General features: G+C 44.8%; 1 protein-coding gene across 1 annotated transcript; it reads left to right on the top strand.

Moving 5' to 3' along the window:
* The first annotated feature begins 4,544 nt into the window (after nt 1-4,544).
* On the top strand, nt 4,545-16,265 carry mybbp1a (MYB binding protein (P160) 1a). Its single transcript, XM_035526152.1, has 27 exons — nt 4,545-4,772; nt 5,144-5,239; nt 5,395-5,478; nt 5,597-5,671; nt 5,825-5,932; nt 6,739-6,929; nt 7,164-7,331; nt 7,430-7,547; nt 8,351-8,640; nt 8,959-9,069; nt 9,183-9,308; nt 9,512-9,718; nt 9,875-9,977; nt 10,360-10,456; nt 10,801-10,958; nt 11,064-11,165; nt 11,593-11,715; nt 12,044-12,217; nt 12,313-12,470; nt 12,563-12,697; nt 12,923-12,998; nt 13,233-13,364; nt 13,697-13,765; nt 14,085-14,198; nt 14,687-14,785; nt 14,971-15,095; nt 15,486-16,265. Exons 1-27 carry the CDS (start codon nt 4,590-4,592, stop codon nt 15,799-15,801), a joined length of 3,738 nt encoding a protein of 1,245 aa, XP_035382045.1. The 5' UTR covers nt 4,545-4,589; the 3' UTR covers nt 15,802-16,265.
* The last annotated feature ends 3,461 nt before the right edge of the window (nt 16,266-19,726 follow it).

Here is a 19,726-nt window from a genome sequence, read left to right as displayed (position 1 = left end):
CAGGCCGAGAGGAATCCAGCTTTTGCTGAACAAAACTAGCCCTGTTTGAAAGCAAATGCACGAGTCCTTTATTTGCAGAATTTGCAGTATTAAGAGCGTATTTGTACGTTCCGTGTTTTGGTGTTGCAGCGAACAGCCACAGCTGATCTTTCCCACATTATTTTAAGAAGCAAACAATGTCTTACTTTCAACACTGAATAAATCTGGCCTTTCCACATTTTTCCTCTCGATTGAATCAACGCCATTGATCAAGGTTGAATAACCGATTAACTTTCGATTTTCTTAAATAAGTGAATCAAAGTTGATACCGCGACATTGTTTCAACATTGAATAAGCAACGTTTATTCGCAATTGCATCAACATACCACAGTTGAATTTTGTTTCAGTTTTTAACGATGAATCATCGTTTATATTGCGTTGTCAAATGTCTTTTTAACACTGATCACACTGCATTTCATTTTCATTCTACACCGTACACAATTGGGCATTCAATTATTCCATATCCTAGTTTACATATTTCATGATTTAAATGCAATATTGTTCACGTTTAATTTACTTGCCATGCCATAAATACAAGTCATCTTGAAGGTGATCAAATGACAGCAAAGGTACGATTCATTCTCACAACAATGCCAGATAACTGAGAATGATAAGGGATGTGAAACTTTTAGTCAATAGTTAGGTAGTTTCTGAGTTACCTTAGAAATGAAACAGGGTCCCTGATCTGAATCCATTACCTCGGTATTATCTCCTTGGCTAGGATTTTAACCACAGTGCGTGGGTCTTCCCAAGAACACTTGAATAAACCTATCTACAATCACTAGCAGGTACTCCAACCAACCACAAGGTGGCATGTGCGTAAAGTCTATCTGCACACGCTGAAAGGGATATTGAGGAGCCGGCAAGGCAGTTTGGCTTGTGTTTTACCCTGGTTGCTTCTAGCACAGGTTAAACAGCCATCTAAGAGGAGTTTTACAGTTTACGTGTTTGAGGAATACAAAACTGTTTTTGAATGTTAGCCGTCACCCCCCTTTGTGCAACATGCGAAATCCCATGAAAATGACGCACAAGAAATGACAACATATTTACAAAGAGTGATACGCGTTTACATTTACGACATTTAGCTGATGCTTTTATCCAAAGCGACTTACAATTATGACTGAGCAGAACTTGAACAACTGAGGGTTAAGGGCCTTGCTCAGGGGCCCTAACAGTGGAAACCTGGTAGTGGTGGGGCTTGAACCAGCAACCGTCTGGTTGCAAGTCAAGTACCAAACGCATAACAGGAATCAATATAGATGGTGACAACCTGACCCTGGAATAGATGACAGGCCCTGGTCAATGCCATCAGTTCAGCTGCTTGAGCAGACCTGTAAGGGAAAGAGTAATCCTCCCAAATGAGGTTGGGCAGAGAGCAGACAGAATAACTCTAGGGAAAATGTACATTTAGCAATGTATGTGGATAGTGTCTAAACCCAGCACAATCAGCTCAACCAGCCAGATAATCAATATACAGATCACATGAGCCCAGACCGCACCGGAACATGCAATTCTTCAGGGTTTCCCCCCTTTGGGTTTTACGTAACTAACACCAGAACCCATGAGTCACCCAGCAAAATCACAACCAGTATACAACTACACAAAGAGTGCTCAAATAGGAACAGAGGAGGGAGGGTCCACCAATAAACAAATTGCTTTTCAATAAGTCTCAGGCAGGATAACAAATCATTACAGTGTACACAAAATTCAGCTTGTGCCAGTAGACGAAACTTCTTCTGCCTTATTATAGACAAAAACACACCTAAACTGAATTTAAACTAAATTTAAGCACACATACTGAGCAGGACAAAGACACATTAAATACTGGGGTGTCACTTACCTGCAAAGTATCTCACTTCTGTCACTAGGCTGTTAGGAACTGGTTCAAAGTGACCAGTACTTCAGGTTCGATCTCTTCCAAATTACCCTCTGCCCTCCGTCCTCTGTACCTGGATCAATCCAAGGAAGTCAAGAAACACTGACACCAGGGTAGTAAATCAAGAAAGTTCCACTTTATTAAGGAAAGCACAGATTATACATGTCCTATAGCTACTCTCTAATCTACAGGATGACTGGGAAAAGCAAGACATGTTCTAAGGGTCTACGTAGAAAGGAAAGAGAGAAGGGTAGTAAAGATTAGATGCTCTCTGCATGAACGAGCCTCTCCTGTGCTTAGAGAGAGACAGGGAGAAAGAGAAAGGGAGGGGTAAAGGAGACAAGAAGAGGGAGCGGATGACCTCAGCGACCAGCTCGCGGTCAAGTCATCATATCATGGCTGAGAAGCAGAGACCTTGCGTTGGGTGCCTGAAGACAGAAAGGCTTCAGTGTCTATTTGTATTGCAGGACTGGGATGTTCCACATTGTATGGGAGGAAAAACAGCACTGTATAAGATGCCATTCCACTTAGAATGTTTTTAATCACAGAACTAGATGAGTACAACAGGAAACTGAATAAGCCAGGCAATTAAAAATACAAATACCACACATCTTCATTTCTTTTAGCTACCAAAAGCCATCCTCACTGGTGCACACCTGAGGTATTTGCCATGATCTCCATAATCTTGGTGTGTGTGGTTTTATATGTACTGATGACAGCATCTAAAAGAGGAACAAACCACAGGTTAGATTACAGTCTCAAATACTGTACATTTTAGATAATGTATGCAAAATCCTGTGTACATTGCAAACCATTTTTCCAGAGCTGTAGTTTAAGCAGCATCACATTTAGATCATACCTTGCATGTTAAGAGATTTCATTGGTGTTGATTTACAAGTAATTGGTTCACCTTTTCGCAGCTATTTAACACTAAACGTTGTTTCAACATTTTTTTTTCAACGTTGAAACCACAGCTGACATTATTTCCACCACATTTTAACATTGAAGGTTGGTCAAATGCCAGCTAGTAAGTGTCACTTTTGCACAATGTTACTTCTAGGAAACATACATATTTAAGCAATTTCACAGAAATTGCCAATCAGTTATATAATACTGAATGTTAAAAATATGATTTTTTATTACCAGCATGTGTGAATCATATTTTTGATTGATGAAACATGCTGAAAATGGCTTATCTGAGGGACATTGTGAGGAGTTGAAATGTCTGCTAAGACAAGCATCAAGACTCTGTCCTGGCTCCAAGATGGTGGAATGAACTCCCACTTGCTGTCCAGACAGCAAAGTCCCTCACAGTCTTCAAACACAGACTGAAGTCCCATATATTCATGGAATAGTTAAATGACCACTGACCCTGCTCCCATATTGACTGACCAAATTAGTACTTATTGTAGGGCATTGTTTATTACACTGATGTTGTTTAACAAACTCTAGCACTTATTGTTTATTGCACTTATCATTGTTTAAGAGAGCTTATATGCATTTTGCACTTCTAGGCGTCAGCATTGCTCCCTGTATTTCTACAGTATTCTAGATCATTGGTATATTGGTCTCTAACCTACTGTACTGGCTAGGATGTATTCTATGAGTAAAATGACAAAGCATTTTTGTAAGTCACTCTGGATAAGAGTGTCTGCTAAATGCCGTAAGTGTAAATGCTATGCACAAGCTGCACAATACTAGGCAAGGGTTTCGAAATGGGACACAGGAAATTATGTTACCACATTTTTATTGGTCAATTTTTTATTATTTTCATTACCAAATCTTTTGTTGTCATTGAATGTAACTAATGGGATGGTACAGTGAGTGACAGTACAGTGAGTGATGGTACAGTGAGTGATGGTACAGTGAGTGACAGTACAGTCAGTGATGGTGCAGTGAGTGCAGATGCAGTGACTGACAGTACAGTGAGTGATGGTACAGTCAGTGATGGTACAGTGAGTGCAGATGCAGTGACTGACAGTACAGTTAGTGATGTTGCAGTGACTGACAGTACAGTGAGTGATGGTACAGTCAGTGATGGTACAGTGAGTGCAGATGCAGTGACTGACAGTACAGTGAGTGATGGTACAGTGAGAAAAATGGGTTTGTCGCTCTGAGGCAATGTTGTGCAACAACGGGGTAACAAAAGGACTGAGATATTTGATTTGTAAATGTTTCTTGTAAATATAATTTTTAAATAAAGATGGAAATTTGCATATTTGTGTTTCTGTGCCTCCTTAAACTTTTGTAAACTAACAACAACAAAAATAAACTTATATATATATATATATATATATATATATATATATATATATATATATATATATATATATATATATATATATAGTGCTAAAAACAAAATGCTTTAGAGAAAGAAACAAACAAAATGGAATATGAGGCAACAAAATAAAGGTAAATTATAAAAAAATAATTAAAGTGTCTGTCAAAATGACGTAATGACTATAACAATTCACAGTATGTTTACATTTATTGTTTATGTACTTTTATAAGCATACACTTACATGTAACCGAAATGATATTATAACTCATTACTCTGTAGTAACCGTTTTAGGAGTTGAGGACTTTTGTTTTGGAATTAGTTTTCACGGAAGTGGTTGTCGGAGGTATTCGAGTCTCTTCGCGTCCACGTTCTCCTACAGCAGCGTGTGTAGGGATGCAGGCCGCCACGGCTGAGATGGCGGACGCGGCCCCGCGGCCCAGAGCCGTCGACCCCCGAGGCATTCTGCAACAGAACCGCGAGTTCCTGGACTACTTCTGGGATATCGCCAGACCCGAGCGGGGTACCCGTCTGAAGGCGGTGGAGAGCCTCACGGAGCACCTGAAGAGCAGCGAGAAGGTCGGCGTGTTGCCTGTGCACCATGCCACATTTTGTACCGACCTCCTCTTAAGATGCAGAGTCCTTTCCGGAACTTGTTCTTTAACAGATCCGTCTAACCGAAAGCCTCTTGGACGGTCAGAGGAGACATCACGTTATCTAAGATGATCAGGCCCTAACTTACGAGGCGCTGTTTGTTATCCACGTGGGTGGAACACGCGTGATTTGGCCAGAAAACTGCGATGGCCGACGTTGGTGTTTGATGTCAAACGTCCGCAGGCGTGATCTGAAATGGTCCCTTTTAGTGGCAGGGCTGTAGTTCGTCTTCGGTGTCATCAATTGTAAACACGTGTCTTTTAGCTGTTTTGTTTTGTGTTTGTTTTTGTTTTTAGTCAGATGAGTTAAAATACTCTCTAAAGAGGCTCGTGGACGGGCTGTCCCACGCGCGAGAGGACGCGCGGTCTGGATACAGCTTGGCGCTGGCGCAGGTGAGCACCGATGAAGTAACATCAAACTGTCCCTAATAATAATGAATTCTAGTTCATCTGGTTCATTAAAGGTCGATCATTGTCTTTCCGCAAATATCTAAATCCAGCACGTGCTTCTGAGTGTGCTGACAGTTGCACGTGATGTCTGTCTGCAGGTGCTGAGTGTGTTTGAGGAGATTTCACTTAAAAGCACACTAGATCAGATCAAGGAGAAACACAACCTGCAGACAGCCAAGAAGGTAAGAAAGCTAACCATAGAAAGTTGGAATCGTCAAGATAATGCCACCTCATCCTGTTGTGTTGGCATCTTGAGTATCAGGTCTGTGTGCCCTTCTGAAACTCTTTCTCCTGTGACAGAAACAGATACGAAATGTTGCGTTTGGGAATTTCTTTGGAGTGCTGGCCTTGTCTCAGTCCACACGACTACACAAGGTAAACACTTTAAGAACTAATTACTCATTTTCTTTAATCATTCTTAATGTTCACTCTCACACACCACCTCTTGTTCTCTTACTCTGTTGTGTGTGCTCTCTCTCTCTCTCTCTCTCTCTCTCTCTCTCTCTCTCTCTCTCCCCCTCGTTCTAGGAGCCACAGGTGCTGTTGGAGTGTGTTAAGCTGTTACAGAGTCTGGCTCAGTACAGGGATCACCTGAGAGACCTGCCCAGGAAGACCATGGTGGACATCCTGAGTGAGGTGACACTTCTCTGCTCAACCCCTCTATAACCACACCTCCTCCATTCTGCCGGCACGGTTCACGTTAATCCTCTACTACCACCTTCTGTAGCTGGTCTCTCTATGTTGAAATGGCCGTCCAGACTTAGTCTTTGAGTGTTGTTCACGCACATGGAAGGTGTTCATATTCTGAGTGGAATCTTTTTACATGGTATTAGACCCCACATACTATGAGATGAGATGAGCCAGATCGCATAATCAGAAGAGGCGTTGGCCACGCCCCTCTCAGAGCTCTTGCAATATAACCAAGTCAAGTTGGCACTCCGTATGTCTTATATTTTAACCAAACTGGCCGCAGTACTTTGTGCTGCTGAATTTTCTATTTGTGCCATATAAAACCTTGTTTACATTGTGTAACTGTTGTGACATCATAAAGGTGGTGACATAACCAGTGTAAACAAACCGTGATGTGTCAAAATAATATCTAATGCAGCACAAATTCAAATGTTTACATCAGAAACCATCACGTAAGTGTGAAATAATTCATAATAGAGCTGACATCAGCACCAGCCAAGTCAGTCCAGTGTCAGTCAGTGCCAAAATCTTTCAGGTGTAATGACTGACACAAAGCTGTTGAATTGAACAGGTTGTCACTCAAGGTTTGCAGTGAAATAGCATCTAGTTTCTTCTGTTTGTTAGATTTGGATTTATATTATGGGTTTGCTTGTGTGAATGTAAGTTTTGACCCCAGGTGGTTCCAGCAGAGGGCAGTGTCTGCCTTCGTGTTGTGTCCAGATGGCTTATGGTGTTATGCTGTGTTGTTGCAGACGTCAGAGGAGGTGTTTGAGGAGGTGCTGTTCAGTGCCCTGCATTCAGATCTGACCTCAGCCCTCAGCAGTCCTGAGCAGTTAGAGCTCCTCCTGGTGGCCATGCAGAGATTCCCCTCCATCATTAAACCGGCCAAACTGAAGAAACTTCTGGGGACCACGGCCATCATTAACAAACAGAACCTGCCTCGGTGAGGCGCACACACACACACACACACACACACACCCACCCACACCCCTAATCTAAATCAGAAAAGGTCAGATTGGGGAACAGCCAGATAATGAGACTAATTTTGAACCCAGCTGTGATATTTAAACTAGACCTAAAAAAATCATTAAGAAATATTACACACCCAATCCCGGTGCGCACTCAAACACACGCACATTCACACACACTCATTCTGTCATGCTGTGTGTGTCGTCAGGCTGGTAGCATTGTTGAAAGTGTCTGCGTGCTCAGTGAAGAAGGAGAGTGTTCTCCCGGCTGTTGCCATGGACCTGATGCAGGCGTCGCTGCGTGAGGACAGTTTCCCGCTCTTCTGGCAGGAGGCCGTCGTCAGCGGGCTGATGTCAGAGCCACCGGGCCCCGCCCAGTGAGTACGGACCCCTACGGGACCTGAGGGAAACCCGGAGGCCCAGGTGAATTAGATTTACAAGACTGGCCCCTTCAAGCCCCGCCCCTCTGTTGCAGTTACCTGGCGTTCCGGATGCTGGGGGCGGCGCTCCCGTTGCTGTCTGCAGCGCAGCTGCAGGTTGTTCTGTCCGGAGACGTGATGCGTCGCTACGGTGAACACGTGGTGTCTGCGCAGGTGCGTTCCTCAGACCATAGAGACGCTCCGCTGGTTGGCTCGTTTAGTTCTGTGGGGCTCTCTGGTAGAGCGCTCTCTCTCTTTCTCTGTCCAGTACAGCTCAGATTTCTTCAAATGTAGGAGATATCTTTGAACTGTGTGTATAGTCTGAGTGTGTGAGAACGAAATAGTTTGAAGACACATCTGTACTTTATTAAAAGCACAGAGAGACACTAGATGTGAGCTCATTCTGGACAGATCTGGGTAGGCATGCGTGTACTGTCCCTGTCTCTGATGCTCTGTGAGTCTTTGTAGGGACTGCAGAGGACCAGTGAGAATGGGCCCTGAGCCCTGTGCTTACTGGCCAGAACAGGGAGGAGGCTTACCTGGAGATCTGTTATAGACCTTGTGAATTGGTTTAATTTTCATTATCGGTGGTGTGTGTGTGTGTGTGTGTATGTGTGTGTATGTGTGTGTGTGTGTGTGTGTGTGTGTGTGTGTGTGTGTGTGTGTGTGTATGTGTGTGTATGTGTGTGTGTGTGTGTGTGTGTGTGTGTGTGTGTGTATGTGTGTGTGTGTGTGTGTGTGTGTGTGTGTGTGTGTGTGTGTGTGTGTGTGTGTGTGTATGTGTGTGTGTGTGTGTGTGTGTGTGTGTGTGTGTGTGTGTGTGTGTGTGTGTATGTGTGTGTATGTGTGTGTATGTGTGTGTGTGTGTGTGTGTGTGTGTGTGTGTGTGTGTATGTGTATGTGTGTGTGTGTGTGTGTGTGTGTGTGTGTATGTGTGTGTGTGTGTGTGTGTGTGTGTGTGTGTGTGTGTGCTACAGATTCCAGGCCGTTTCAGGTTTGCTCCGGAGATGGAGGCGTATGTGAGCACCTTCCTGCAGGGATGTGTAGAGCCTGACAAGCAACTGCAGGTGGTGCTGGCCTTCACCCAGCTCACCCACCAGGGCTGCCCAGCTGTGCCCTCCTTCTGGAAGGTTCTGGAGCACATGGGCCTGGCCACCCTGCGCCGTTACGTGGACTGGCTGAAGGACGCCTTCTGTCACCCACAGCTCCAGGACTGTCTGGAGTTCAGCACACGCAAGCAGGGAGGGGGCCAGAAACCAGACATGCAGTGAGTCTCTCTCACACTCACACACACACACACACACACACACACACACAGACGAGCCTGCACGTGCACATGAACAGTTTTAAATGGCCAAACTACAGGAGTGTGCACGGCTTTAAACTAGAGTCTATACCAGCTCCCAGTGGGTGGGCGGAGTCTAGGGCAGTACAGCTGACTCAGGGAAGGCTGGCTGTTCTGTCATTAGCCCGTCAGGAGGGTAGGTAGTTGGCTAGCTTTGTCTTAATAAAATGAGTGAGTATCCTCGTTACCTGCTGAGTGGTGGGCATGTCTGGTCTGAGTTATCCGTGTCTACTCCCGCAGGAAGGAATCGTGTGTGCTCCGCTTCCGGAAGTGGATCATCCCGCGCCTCACATCCATCGTGGAAAACCATCAGATTAAGAAAGATGAGGATCTCGTTATGGGCATTGCTAGGTAACCTGCACAGGGTTGCGTACACGAAAACGTGATGGGAAGATGCTAAAGTAATATACGGATATGCAGAACATTTTTTTAGTATTATAAATATTTGTGTGTGTGTGTTTTAGGTTTATCTTCTTCCACGCGTTTTTTGACACCACAAAGCCAAATGCTGAGCTCCTGGAGACCCAGACAAAGCTTTCTGTGCCCCTTGACCCCAGCACGCGCGCCGTCACCAGCTCTGCCTTCTATAGGTACCGTCCTAACCTCCGTGTGTGATATTTTTCAAGCAGGTGGTCTTGATCAGCTGATGAGCACTGCTCACATGCCTCAGTGCGGAGGAACACGAACTGTGACTCAGACAGTAAAATGTGAACTCTGGGCTCATGTTTTTTTTCTGCTCTCTCTCTCTCTCTCTCTCGCGCTCTCTTTCTCTTTCTCTTTCTCTTTCCTCCAGTCTGCTGCAGTACTTGAACATCCTGCCTGTCCTGGATGATTCCATGGAGACCGATGTCCCGAGTGGGCGGAGGGTTCTGGGTGTGATGTCGGACGGCTCCATGTGGATGTACCGCCTCGCGCAGTACGCCAACGCACTGCTCAAGCAGGACACACACGCCCGGAGTGCGCAGACCCTTGGCGCCAAACACACACAGGCCTGGGACAGGTAATGACTCATTGAACACACACAGCTCTGGGACACACAGACTTCTCAGAGTGGTTAGGTGTGCTTTTGTTACAGTGTCGCTGCAGTCAGAATAAAAACTCTGTGATACATTACTCTACTCTATTTTGCGTGTGTGTGTGTGTGTGTGTGCTGTAGCATGCTGCAGTCAGTGGAGTCTCTGGAGAAGAAGGCTAAGAAGTCTCCTGAACACGCAGCCTTCCAACATCTGCTCCTCATCATCGGCATGCAGATATTTAAGGTGTGAGGTGGGGGTTTAGGTGGTGTGTGTGTGTGTGTGTGTGTGAGTATGTGAGTGTACGTGTGTTAGCATAAAGATGTTCCAGGTGCAGTAAAATACATGCTGACACAAGTAGAGTGTGAGTGTGGTATTGAGATAATGAATGCGTTATTAGAAGACTGTAGCTTCGCTGGCTGTGTTCATGGTGTGTGATGGTGTGTAGTGGGCGATTGAAATACTGTTTTGATGTATTTGTCATTGCCTTTTTTTCCTTTTTTTATAAACAAAGTTTACGTTTTTGATGATGGACATTTTGGTTCATTTTTAGGTTTCATTACGCTGTCGATTGTGTGTTTGTGTTCAATGTGCTCCTTTCTCTGTGTGTGTGCTCGCGCGCGTGCAGTCTCCAGAGGAGAGCGTGGCATTACTGGCGGATCTGCGGAGCTGCATGGAGAAAGCTCAGCAGAACAAATCCAGGAAGAGGAAGAAGGAGGAAACAGGTGAGACCCAGCAGGAGGAGGAGGATGACTGTCCAGATGTGGTCCTGCGCACAGTAAACGCTCCCGCTCCAGGCCTTACGGCTCGGCGTCTTGGTGTGCAATTTCCACTGCCTTTATTTGGCTGCTGTGTGAATGACTCCTCCCGTCTCGCTTGTGCGTGCAGACGTAAGGAATTGTTTATACAGCAGTGGCGTAAAGTCAGAACGGGTGAACCTGGCTCGCCTCACAGCACAGCTCACGTGTGATGAGGCTCAGCGTCAGGAACTCTCCCCGCAGTCTGACTGAATTGCTGAACGCTGGCGAAACGCGAGGGTCGTAACAGGCTGTGTGTGTGATTGTTACAGGTGGAGACACCTCAGAGCCCCACTGGGTGGAGGTGGTGGTGGAGATTCTGCTGTCTCTGCTCTCTCAGCCCAGTCGTCTCATGCGTAGTATCTGTAAAACAGCCTTCAGCCGCATCTGCCCCCACCTGACGGAGCCCGCCCTGAACACCATACTGGATGTACGACACACGCACGCACGCACCTGCCCCACCTCACCTGACGGAGTCTGCCCTGTACACACAGGTATTGTGTGGTGTTTTTAAAGATTTGATACTGGTTTGAAGGTTTTGGACCCCAGTAAAGATGAGGGTACAGTGGAGGTGATGCACGAGATGGAAGGAGAGAAGAGGAACAAGGAAGAGGAGGAGGAAGAGGAGACAGGAGAGGTGAGTAAACACTGTGTAAAACACCAGGGAGTAAGACCTGTGCACACTGTGTAAAACACCAGGGAGTAAGACCTGTGCACACTGTGTAAAACACCAGGGAGTAAGACCTGTGTAAAACACCAGGGAGTAAGACCTGTGCAAAACACCAGGGAGTAAGACCTGTGCAAAACACCAGGGAGTAAGACCTGTGCAAAACACCAGGGAGTAAGACCTGTGCAAAACACCAGGGAGTAAGACCTGTGCACACTGTGTAAAACACCAGGGAGTAAGACCTGTGCAAAACACCGGGGTGTAAGACCTGTGCACACTGTGAAACACCAGGAACAGTGTAAGGTCCAGTCAGTCACCAGTGCCACCCTCAGATCAGGACTCAACACTACATAACCAGTCTGCCTCCTAATGTAAAGGTGTAAACATGTTTCACCAGGATGGGGAGGAAGATGACTCGTCCTGTGATGATGATGATGATGATGACGCCATGGAGCAAGAGGAAGTTGACCAAGATTTCCGTTTGGAACTGATGAAGGTTCTGCATGGCCAGAATGCTCTGGTATGAATGAATGCCTGTTCTGTTATTAAACAAGCAATACACGCTAAATGGAGTTACGACACATGCTGTACTGCTAATTTAAGACATTATATGGTACTTTGAATCTGTTAATCTGTGCAGACTAAATAGGATGGCTAATCTCCGCTCCAGACTGCTTTAGTATTGGTCACAAATACTTCCTGTTACAAAGTGGCCGTTTTCGCATGTGGCAGTGCAGTGCGAGACCAACACGCTTGCTGTAGAGTAAAATTACAAAATAAAAGCCACAGCAGGTCTGTGAATTTAAGACCAGTGAAAGAGTGATTAAGTGATGGACCCTGTTGTTCAGGCCAGAGAGGAAGACAGCGGTGAGGAAGAGGAGGTGGACGACGAGGCCATGATGAAGCTGGACAAGAGTCTGGCGGCTCTGTTCAGCGAGCAGAGGAGGAAGCGTCAGGGTCGTCAGGAGGAGAAGGAGCGTGTGAGGAAGGAGAGAACGCTCGTGCGGGACTTCAGGATTAAAGTGGGTCGCTCCCACACGTCAGGACAACGGCAGACTTGGAGGACGCACCTCTCCCCAGGAGCTAACTGTGTGTGTGTGTGTGTGTGTGTGTGTAGGTCCTGGACCTGCTGGAGGTGTTCCTGTCTAAGCAGGGCTCCAGTGGTCTGGTGCTGTGTCTGGTGGAGCCTCTCCTGGCTGTGATAGAGAAGAGCATGAGTTCAGAGGTTGTGCAGCAGGAGCAGGACTTCCTGCGCAGAGCTGCAGACATGTTCAGGTACGCCAGACTGTGGGACACACACACACACAAGCCTACAGGGATTGTAACAGTCACCAAGACAACATACTCTGCGCGTGTGTGTGTAACAGGAACCAGCTGTGCCGTGGGAAACACTACTGCAGAGAGGTAGAGGGGCGAGAGGCGGAGCTTCATGAGATGCTGGAGCGTCTGATTGGACGAGCACAGAAGCTGCCGGACTCGTCAGTGGCACTGTACTACTTCAGGTGAGACGGGAGCGTGCAGGAACTCAACGGGTCACACTGGCCACACCAAAGACGCTTGCCATAAAAACTACTGAAGACTCAAGGAAACAGGAAAATGTTTCATATTATCATACAAAGTTCCTGGTTTAGTTGAATTATACTTTATGGCATTTAGTTAATGTTACTTTATGTTTAGATGCTTGTGATTCATATTTGTCTTTCTTTCTCTCTCTCTCTCTCGCTCAGTGCTGCACTCTATCTGGTTAAAGTGTTGAGGGGTGTGGTGAAGGAAACGGATACAGCACACATTCCTGCCACACAGGTGTAGTATAACACACCCACACTCTGCCCCTGTGTGTGTCTGTAGTATAGCACCCACACTCTGCTCCTGTGTGTGTCTGTAGTATTGCACCCACACACTGCTCCTGTGTGTGTCTGTAGTATAACACACCCACACACTGCTCCTGGGATTAATGGTGTCTTCTGGTCAGACTGCTGAGATGAAGGTGGTTTTTAAATTTTTTTTTAATTAATTAATTTTTTTTTGTGTATGCAGGAGAGGATCATGGGTAAGGTGGACGTAGCCAGAGTAACTTCCTGGTTCAGAAATGCGCTCCTGTCCTTTATGACTCGCCGAAAAAGCCCCCTCACAGGAGACATGTTCATCGACCTCTTCAACAGATTCCCTGTAAGAGAAAAAACACACACACAGCCTCACATACAACTGTGTACCACACATAATGACATACAAATTCAGCACATACTTAAAACATGCAGAAACAAACATTTGTTCAAATTTGGTACCTACAGAATCATTACAGAATTTAATCTATTCTGGTCTCATTGTTGAGTTACTGTAGTATAATTGTAAACTTTCATATTCTCCACCTGTGTCTGTTCGTGATGGAGCTTGTAGAATGTTACACAGCAGGTTTAATGCTCTACATAACACCAGTAGTGTAGTCGGTTAGCCACCTTAGCCAGTGCTGAACAGTGCTGTTGACCTGATGTGTTTTACAGGTTCTGTGTGTGAATCTGGTGGACACTGCAGTAGAGAACATCGCCGGGGCAGTGAGAGAACATCAGCAGGTAAATCCTCCTCACACTCTGGACCTAATCGAGCCCTGCTGGCTACATTAGCAACAGTGCTATTGATGTCTTTATACTTGTGTTTTTCTTATTGGTTGTTCATTTCCTATAATAAAAGGTTTTATGGACCAATGCTGTCAGTTTTGGTTGTAAAAATTAACATCCTTATCCTTTCATGTTTGCGTTAGCATTTTCAGGGCCTTACTTGTCCTATGATTGGCTGCTTAACCCACTGGAAGGATTTGATTGGTTCCTTATTCCTCTGGATGGTTATGAATGGCTGTATAACACTCTGTATGGCTTTGATTGGCTGTTGCAGGGCCAGGCGTGTGTGATGGTTCTGAGAGCTCTGCAGTCTAAAGAGGTGAAGCAGCTGATGACTACAGCCCAGTGGACTGAACTCTGCCAGACAACAGCAGACCAGCTCCAGCAGGTAGAGTCCAGGTCAAATGCATGTAGAGTACATTGCAAGACCGTCTCCAACAGATAAAGGCTGAAAAATAAAGTTCAGCTGTACCTTACACACCTGGTCCAGGTGATCCTGGTCTTCTGAAGTGAGTTGTTAAACAGGATCAGGTGGGTTGGATGTGACACTGACTCAGAACACTTTAAATCACAGCAATGTTAATCTGGACGTAGTAGGCTGACACTGTGCCAACATGAACTGGTTTCCATAATCAGTTTAATTCACTCTGCTGTCACATAATTGTGTGTGTGTGTGTGTGTGTGTGTGTGTGTGTGTGTGTGTGTGTATTAATGCGCTCATAAGTGAAATTAATGCCTGTTAGGCTGAGTAAGAACTGTTGGGTGTGTAATACTTGGACTGGGCTCTGAGGCTGCAGAGATGGTGGTGGTGTCGCCCCCACTGTGGGCTCGTCACTCTGAGCTGAATCAGTTTGGCGTCTGTTCTGTTTCCTCCAGAGTCTCCAGCACACAGAGTGCAAGAACAAGGCAGTTCATGGGAAGATGGTGAAGGCCCTGGAACTCTGCCACTTCCTGGTCAAAACGGTTCGCAGTCAGGTACAGAAACGTTGCCTATGTCTTACTCTAGACGGAGCATTCTAGAAACACTCGTGATTCCACTCTAGCTTTTTCTAGATTTTTTCACACTGGCCTTATTTGCCCAGTTGCTGTAGCATAGTTGTTTTCATTATGTTTTAATTATGTCTGTAGTGGCAAGGCTAAAAGTCTGTTGTTCTGATCAGAAGGTGGAGGTGAATCTGGATTCTCTCCGGAATGTTCTGAGGTCCATGAATTCTGAGGGGAGTCTGCAGAAGGCCGGGCAGCTAGAAGACACGTACTGGAGTGTGATGAAATTCTTCAACATTCAGTGAGTTACACGTACAGCTGCACTCACTCATAATTGTCACAGTCTGAGCCACGGGGCCTCAGATATCAGTAATGGAGGACTGATAAGTGGAGGTTAACCATGAACCCAGCTGGTCATCATAACCACAGTCAGCTCAGCTGTCTGCTCATAAATGGATGTTTGTGGGCCTCCATCTGATCTTTGTCTCCTGGTTTTCTCAGATTTGTTGTGTCTGATTTTTGTCTTCTGGTCTCCTTGGGGTTGTTGTGTCTGATCTTTGTCTCCTGGTCTCCTCGGGTTTGTTGTGTCTGATCTTTGTATCCTGGTCTCCTTGGGTTTGTTATGTCTGATCTTTGTCTCCTGGTCTCCTTGGGTTTGTTGTGTCTGATCTTCGTCTCCTGGTCTTCTCAGGAAGCCCCGAGTGGAGAAGGTGAAAAAAGCAGTAGCAGAGCAGGTGGAGCAGGAGACTCCAAAGAAGAAGAAGAAAGGGTTCCTCCCCGAGAGCAAGAAACGCAAAAACCGCAAGAAGCCCACCATACTGGAGGGAATGGACACTACAGTCGCCCCGGCAACTGCAGGGGGAGGGGTGAAAGGGGGGAAGAAGAAGAAGAAGAAAAAGAACAAGAAGAGGAAAGTGCAGGGAGGAGAGGAGACACAGACTCCGCCTCCTGTTAAAAAGGCCAAAGCTCAACAGCCACAGAGCAAGAAGCAGAGAGGCCGGGAGTGAGAGCAGGTCAGCACTGAGTGAGGGACACACAGGGACTGACCAGGGAAGCAGGACAAAGACTCTGGGATGGACCTGTGTAGACCAGTGCACACCAACCCTGCTCCTGGAGATCTGTCCCCCAGCAGAGTTTAGCCTCACCCCCTACTTCTGGAGATCTACTACCCTAGGAGTGTTAGACCCACCTCCTGCTCCTGGAGTTCTTCCATTGAGATCTCCAGCTGAAGCAGCAGGGCTGATGGCCACTGGTGTTAAAATGATCCATCAGGGACTAAGGCCTGGGCTCCAAACCTGGGTCTGTGTAGAGGGGTAAATAAAGGGCAGGTACAGAGAATATATATGTACAGTCATCACCTCAGGCATTTGAAGTGTGTTTTCTCCGAGTAGAAATAGACATCATTTTAAAAATTAACGCCTGTTTGTAATAGCATAATATGCCATTAAAGGTATTTTATTTTGAAGATAAATGTAACGATTAATTGTTGGTAAGATACTGACTTGTCAGAGCGCTGTTACATACACATGAGACGCATTATAATCTGAGTGTACCCAAAACACCTCTGTACTGAGATGTGTTATAATCTGACTTTGCCCTAAAGACCTCACTGTACTGAGAAATTATATTCTGAATGTACCTAAAAGCCCCTTGGCAGTGTTTTGTGCATTGTTGTGTGCAACAATGGGTGTTGCACACATACACTGTATGTCTACAAGTATGTGGACACCTGATCATCACCCCTATCAGAGCTTGTTGGACACTGTAAGGGTTTTAAGTGTGGTGTAAAACCTCACGGAGGTCTTCAAAGGCCTGGTCAGTGGTTACTGCTGCTCTCAGGCATCTTATGCATCTTGCCGAAAATTGGCTTTAGGATAAGTGATCTAAACTGCAGGTCCCACTCATAGTTTCATTGATCCCATTTGGAGGTTTTCAGTTTGCAGCTCTCGGGCTCAGAACTGGTGCTAAAGGAAAGAAAATCCCCTGTTCATGGGGTATCGGAGCGCTTTGGCCATGCTAACACAAGTAAACACAAAATGCAGTTTTTATTATTAAGAGAACAAAAAATCCAAACCTACATGGCCCTGTATGAAAACGTGATTACCTACTGTGATAACTCTGGTTTATCACATCTGAGTTCAAGCTGAGTTTAATTTCTCTAGCCACACCCAGGCCTAATTACTGCCACACCTGTTTGCAATCAATAAATCACTTAAATAGGACCCGTCTGACAACGTGAAGAAGACCAAAAGTTTCTTACAAGCTAGATGGCATGCTGTAATCTAAAGAAATTCAGGAGCACCTGAGATGCAAAGTGATTAAGTGCTATCAGTATGGAAAAGGTTATAAAGATATAAGATAGGAAGTGGGGCAGACATTTTTTTCACACTACTGTAGTTTGAACTCTCCTGGGATCTTGACAGTGGAATTCTTTACACTGTACTACATTGCTGTTATGCCACACACCTAACCAGGAGAGCTCTTGGACTAGTGAACCAGGACTAACCAGGGGGTTTAGCTCTTGGACTAGTGTGTCAGGACTAACCAGGAGAGCTCTTGGACTAGTGAGTCAGGTGAGGTAGTAAAATGTTCTGAGGCACTTTGTCTCTCTAACACACACACAGATAATGGTTCTCTCTCTCTGTCTGTCTGTCTGTCTGTCTGTCTGTGTGTGTGTGTAATAAACTGTTAAAGAAAGATCACACATTTTTCTGTGATCAAAGCTTATTATAATCAGAAGTTCTCTAACAGGTGCAAGACTGTGTTTATGTAAAGAGGAATAATGTTTCTGGGTTGTCTTAAGGTCAGAGGCCTTTGTGAGTCTAGGTGCAGAACAGAGGCTCTGATGCAGGTGACTTCAAGCCCCCTGTGGAAGTCTAAGGCAGATCACTCTGGACTGTTCCTGTGAAAAATAACTTCATTAGTGATGGGAAAAGATGTGTTTTTAAAAGACGTGAAAGCCTCTTTGAGAGTTCTGTGGCTAAGCAAGGTTTATCTTGCCTGAAGGGCAGGTTGAAGCTGACCTGCAACTTCATCTTGCAGGTGTTTTAGTGGTGTAAGCAGACATCATTGTTTAAATAAAAGGGAAAATCTTCCAATGGGATGTAATGGTGTCGAGCTTTAATTTACATGATGATGCATCCCAATTTGCATATATTGAATAATGTATGTTTGAACATAGTGGTGGAGATTTCAAACATTTTGTATGTGAAGAAGGTGGGCTTTTACATAATCACTTCTGAAACTGTATAAAAATGTGTGTTGTGTGATTGTTAGACATAGTTCAGACTATGCATCATTTGTAACATTGAGCTCAGATTGAAGACAGGACCAGCAACTCTCTTCAATTAATTCCAGAGTCTGTATCTTATTTTCTATTTAAAGTGTACTTAAGAAAATTATTGGAATGTGGAAAAAATCTAGGAACGACAAGGAACTAACCAGAGTGCTCTCGTGAGCCAGGGACAGATGCGGACATCTTTATTGAGAGGGCACATATTAATTAAAAAAGGGGTAAGAAAACAAGCCATTATCCTCCACAAAGCAAGTTCTACAGATCCTGAGTAAAATGACTCCAAAAAATGCAAATGAGTAACTTTTTATTTCACAATTCTAATTCTAAAATTTGATACAAATTTGAAAAAAGAAAAACACAAAGCATAAGCTATCTGTTTGCCATAGTAACAGGAGTTGCCATGGTGATGACAGGTAAATGTGTAATACAGCAGGTGTTCTGGACCTCTGACCTGATGGAAGCTGTTCAAGCTCTGATGGCAAAAGATGATCAGGAGGTGTGTTGTCAATCACTTTTTATTTGACAACATAAGTAGCCCAGATGAAAATGTGTTTAGTAGTGGTTTGTAAATGTGATATGATAATCTAAGGAGGAGTAGTGACGTGTTTGTGTAACTGCCCCTTTAACAGTTTTTAAAGGGAACATCTGAAGACTTATATGGGGTGTGATGAGTTTTCCTATACAGTAAATTAAATTTATTAGAGTACAGAGGTGAGTTGGGTTTTCAGATCTAGAATCCTTGCATAACTCTCTTTTGTGCCTAACAATGGTTTGCGTGTGTTGTGAGAAGTGTCTGAATGAAGCTTGATTTTTTTTTTCTACTTAATGTACTGAAGTAGCATATTAGACTAGTAGGCTATGAGTTGGAAGAGGTTAACCTGCTTATACTGCAGTTGACGACACTGTTGCTTTATCACTTACTATATCATCCATCCAGAGAGAGAGAGAGAGAGAGAGAGAGAGAGAGAGCGCGCGCGCGCGCGAGAGCCTTTAAGATGCATAACGTCCTGCGTCTTTCAGGGGCTCAGAGTGAGTGTAGCCCATCAAGGGATAGTGTTACTTTGCCATCTCAGGTTGAGTAGAGATGGGTTTTTCTGTGCTCATTAGAGTGATGTGGCCATTATTTTTTAATCAGGCCTGCCATGTATTTTATTTTGGTGTTCTGGTTTAATTAGAATGATTGTGAGATTTTGTTGTGTGGGGAATTATGGATTTAAGAAAGGAATAAGATGAGAATTGGTTTATATCAATTTTCTCTTCTCTTTTCTATTGGTATATAATGTTGTGTGCTAAAATGTAATGTTGAATAATTAATGATTGTCATACAAATGTATGACATCCGAGTAGTCATTAATTACACTCTGTAGTGAGGCAGGAAGTCATATCAATGGAATCCGGTTGTTGTCAGTTAGTCCCTCCCAGCTTCCGTGTTTTGCCCGTCTTGTGTATTTTAGTTCCATGCCGTAGTTTCCTTTTCTCCTCCCTCGTTTGATTTTCCTCACCTGTTCCTCACTTCTACCTTGTTAAGTTCATGTATTTAAACCATGTCTGATGGCCGGTGGTGTTGCTGTTCATTGTGTTTATGCGTATGTGTTTGTTTGATGGAAGTATGAAAACCCATCTGTGCTTCAAAGCCT

This window comes from Electrophorus electricus, chromosome 5 (genome assembly GCF_013358815.1).
Source record: "Electrophorus electricus isolate fEleEle1 chromosome 5, fEleEle1.pri, whole genome shotgun sequence".
In the NCBI taxonomy this organism is placed as follows: Eukaryota; Metazoa; Chordata; class Actinopteri; order Gymnotiformes; family Gymnotidae; genus Electrophorus; species Electrophorus electricus.
The sequence above is the reverse complement of the archived record's forward strand: the minus strand, read 5'-3'. Positions and strand labels throughout refer to the sequence as shown.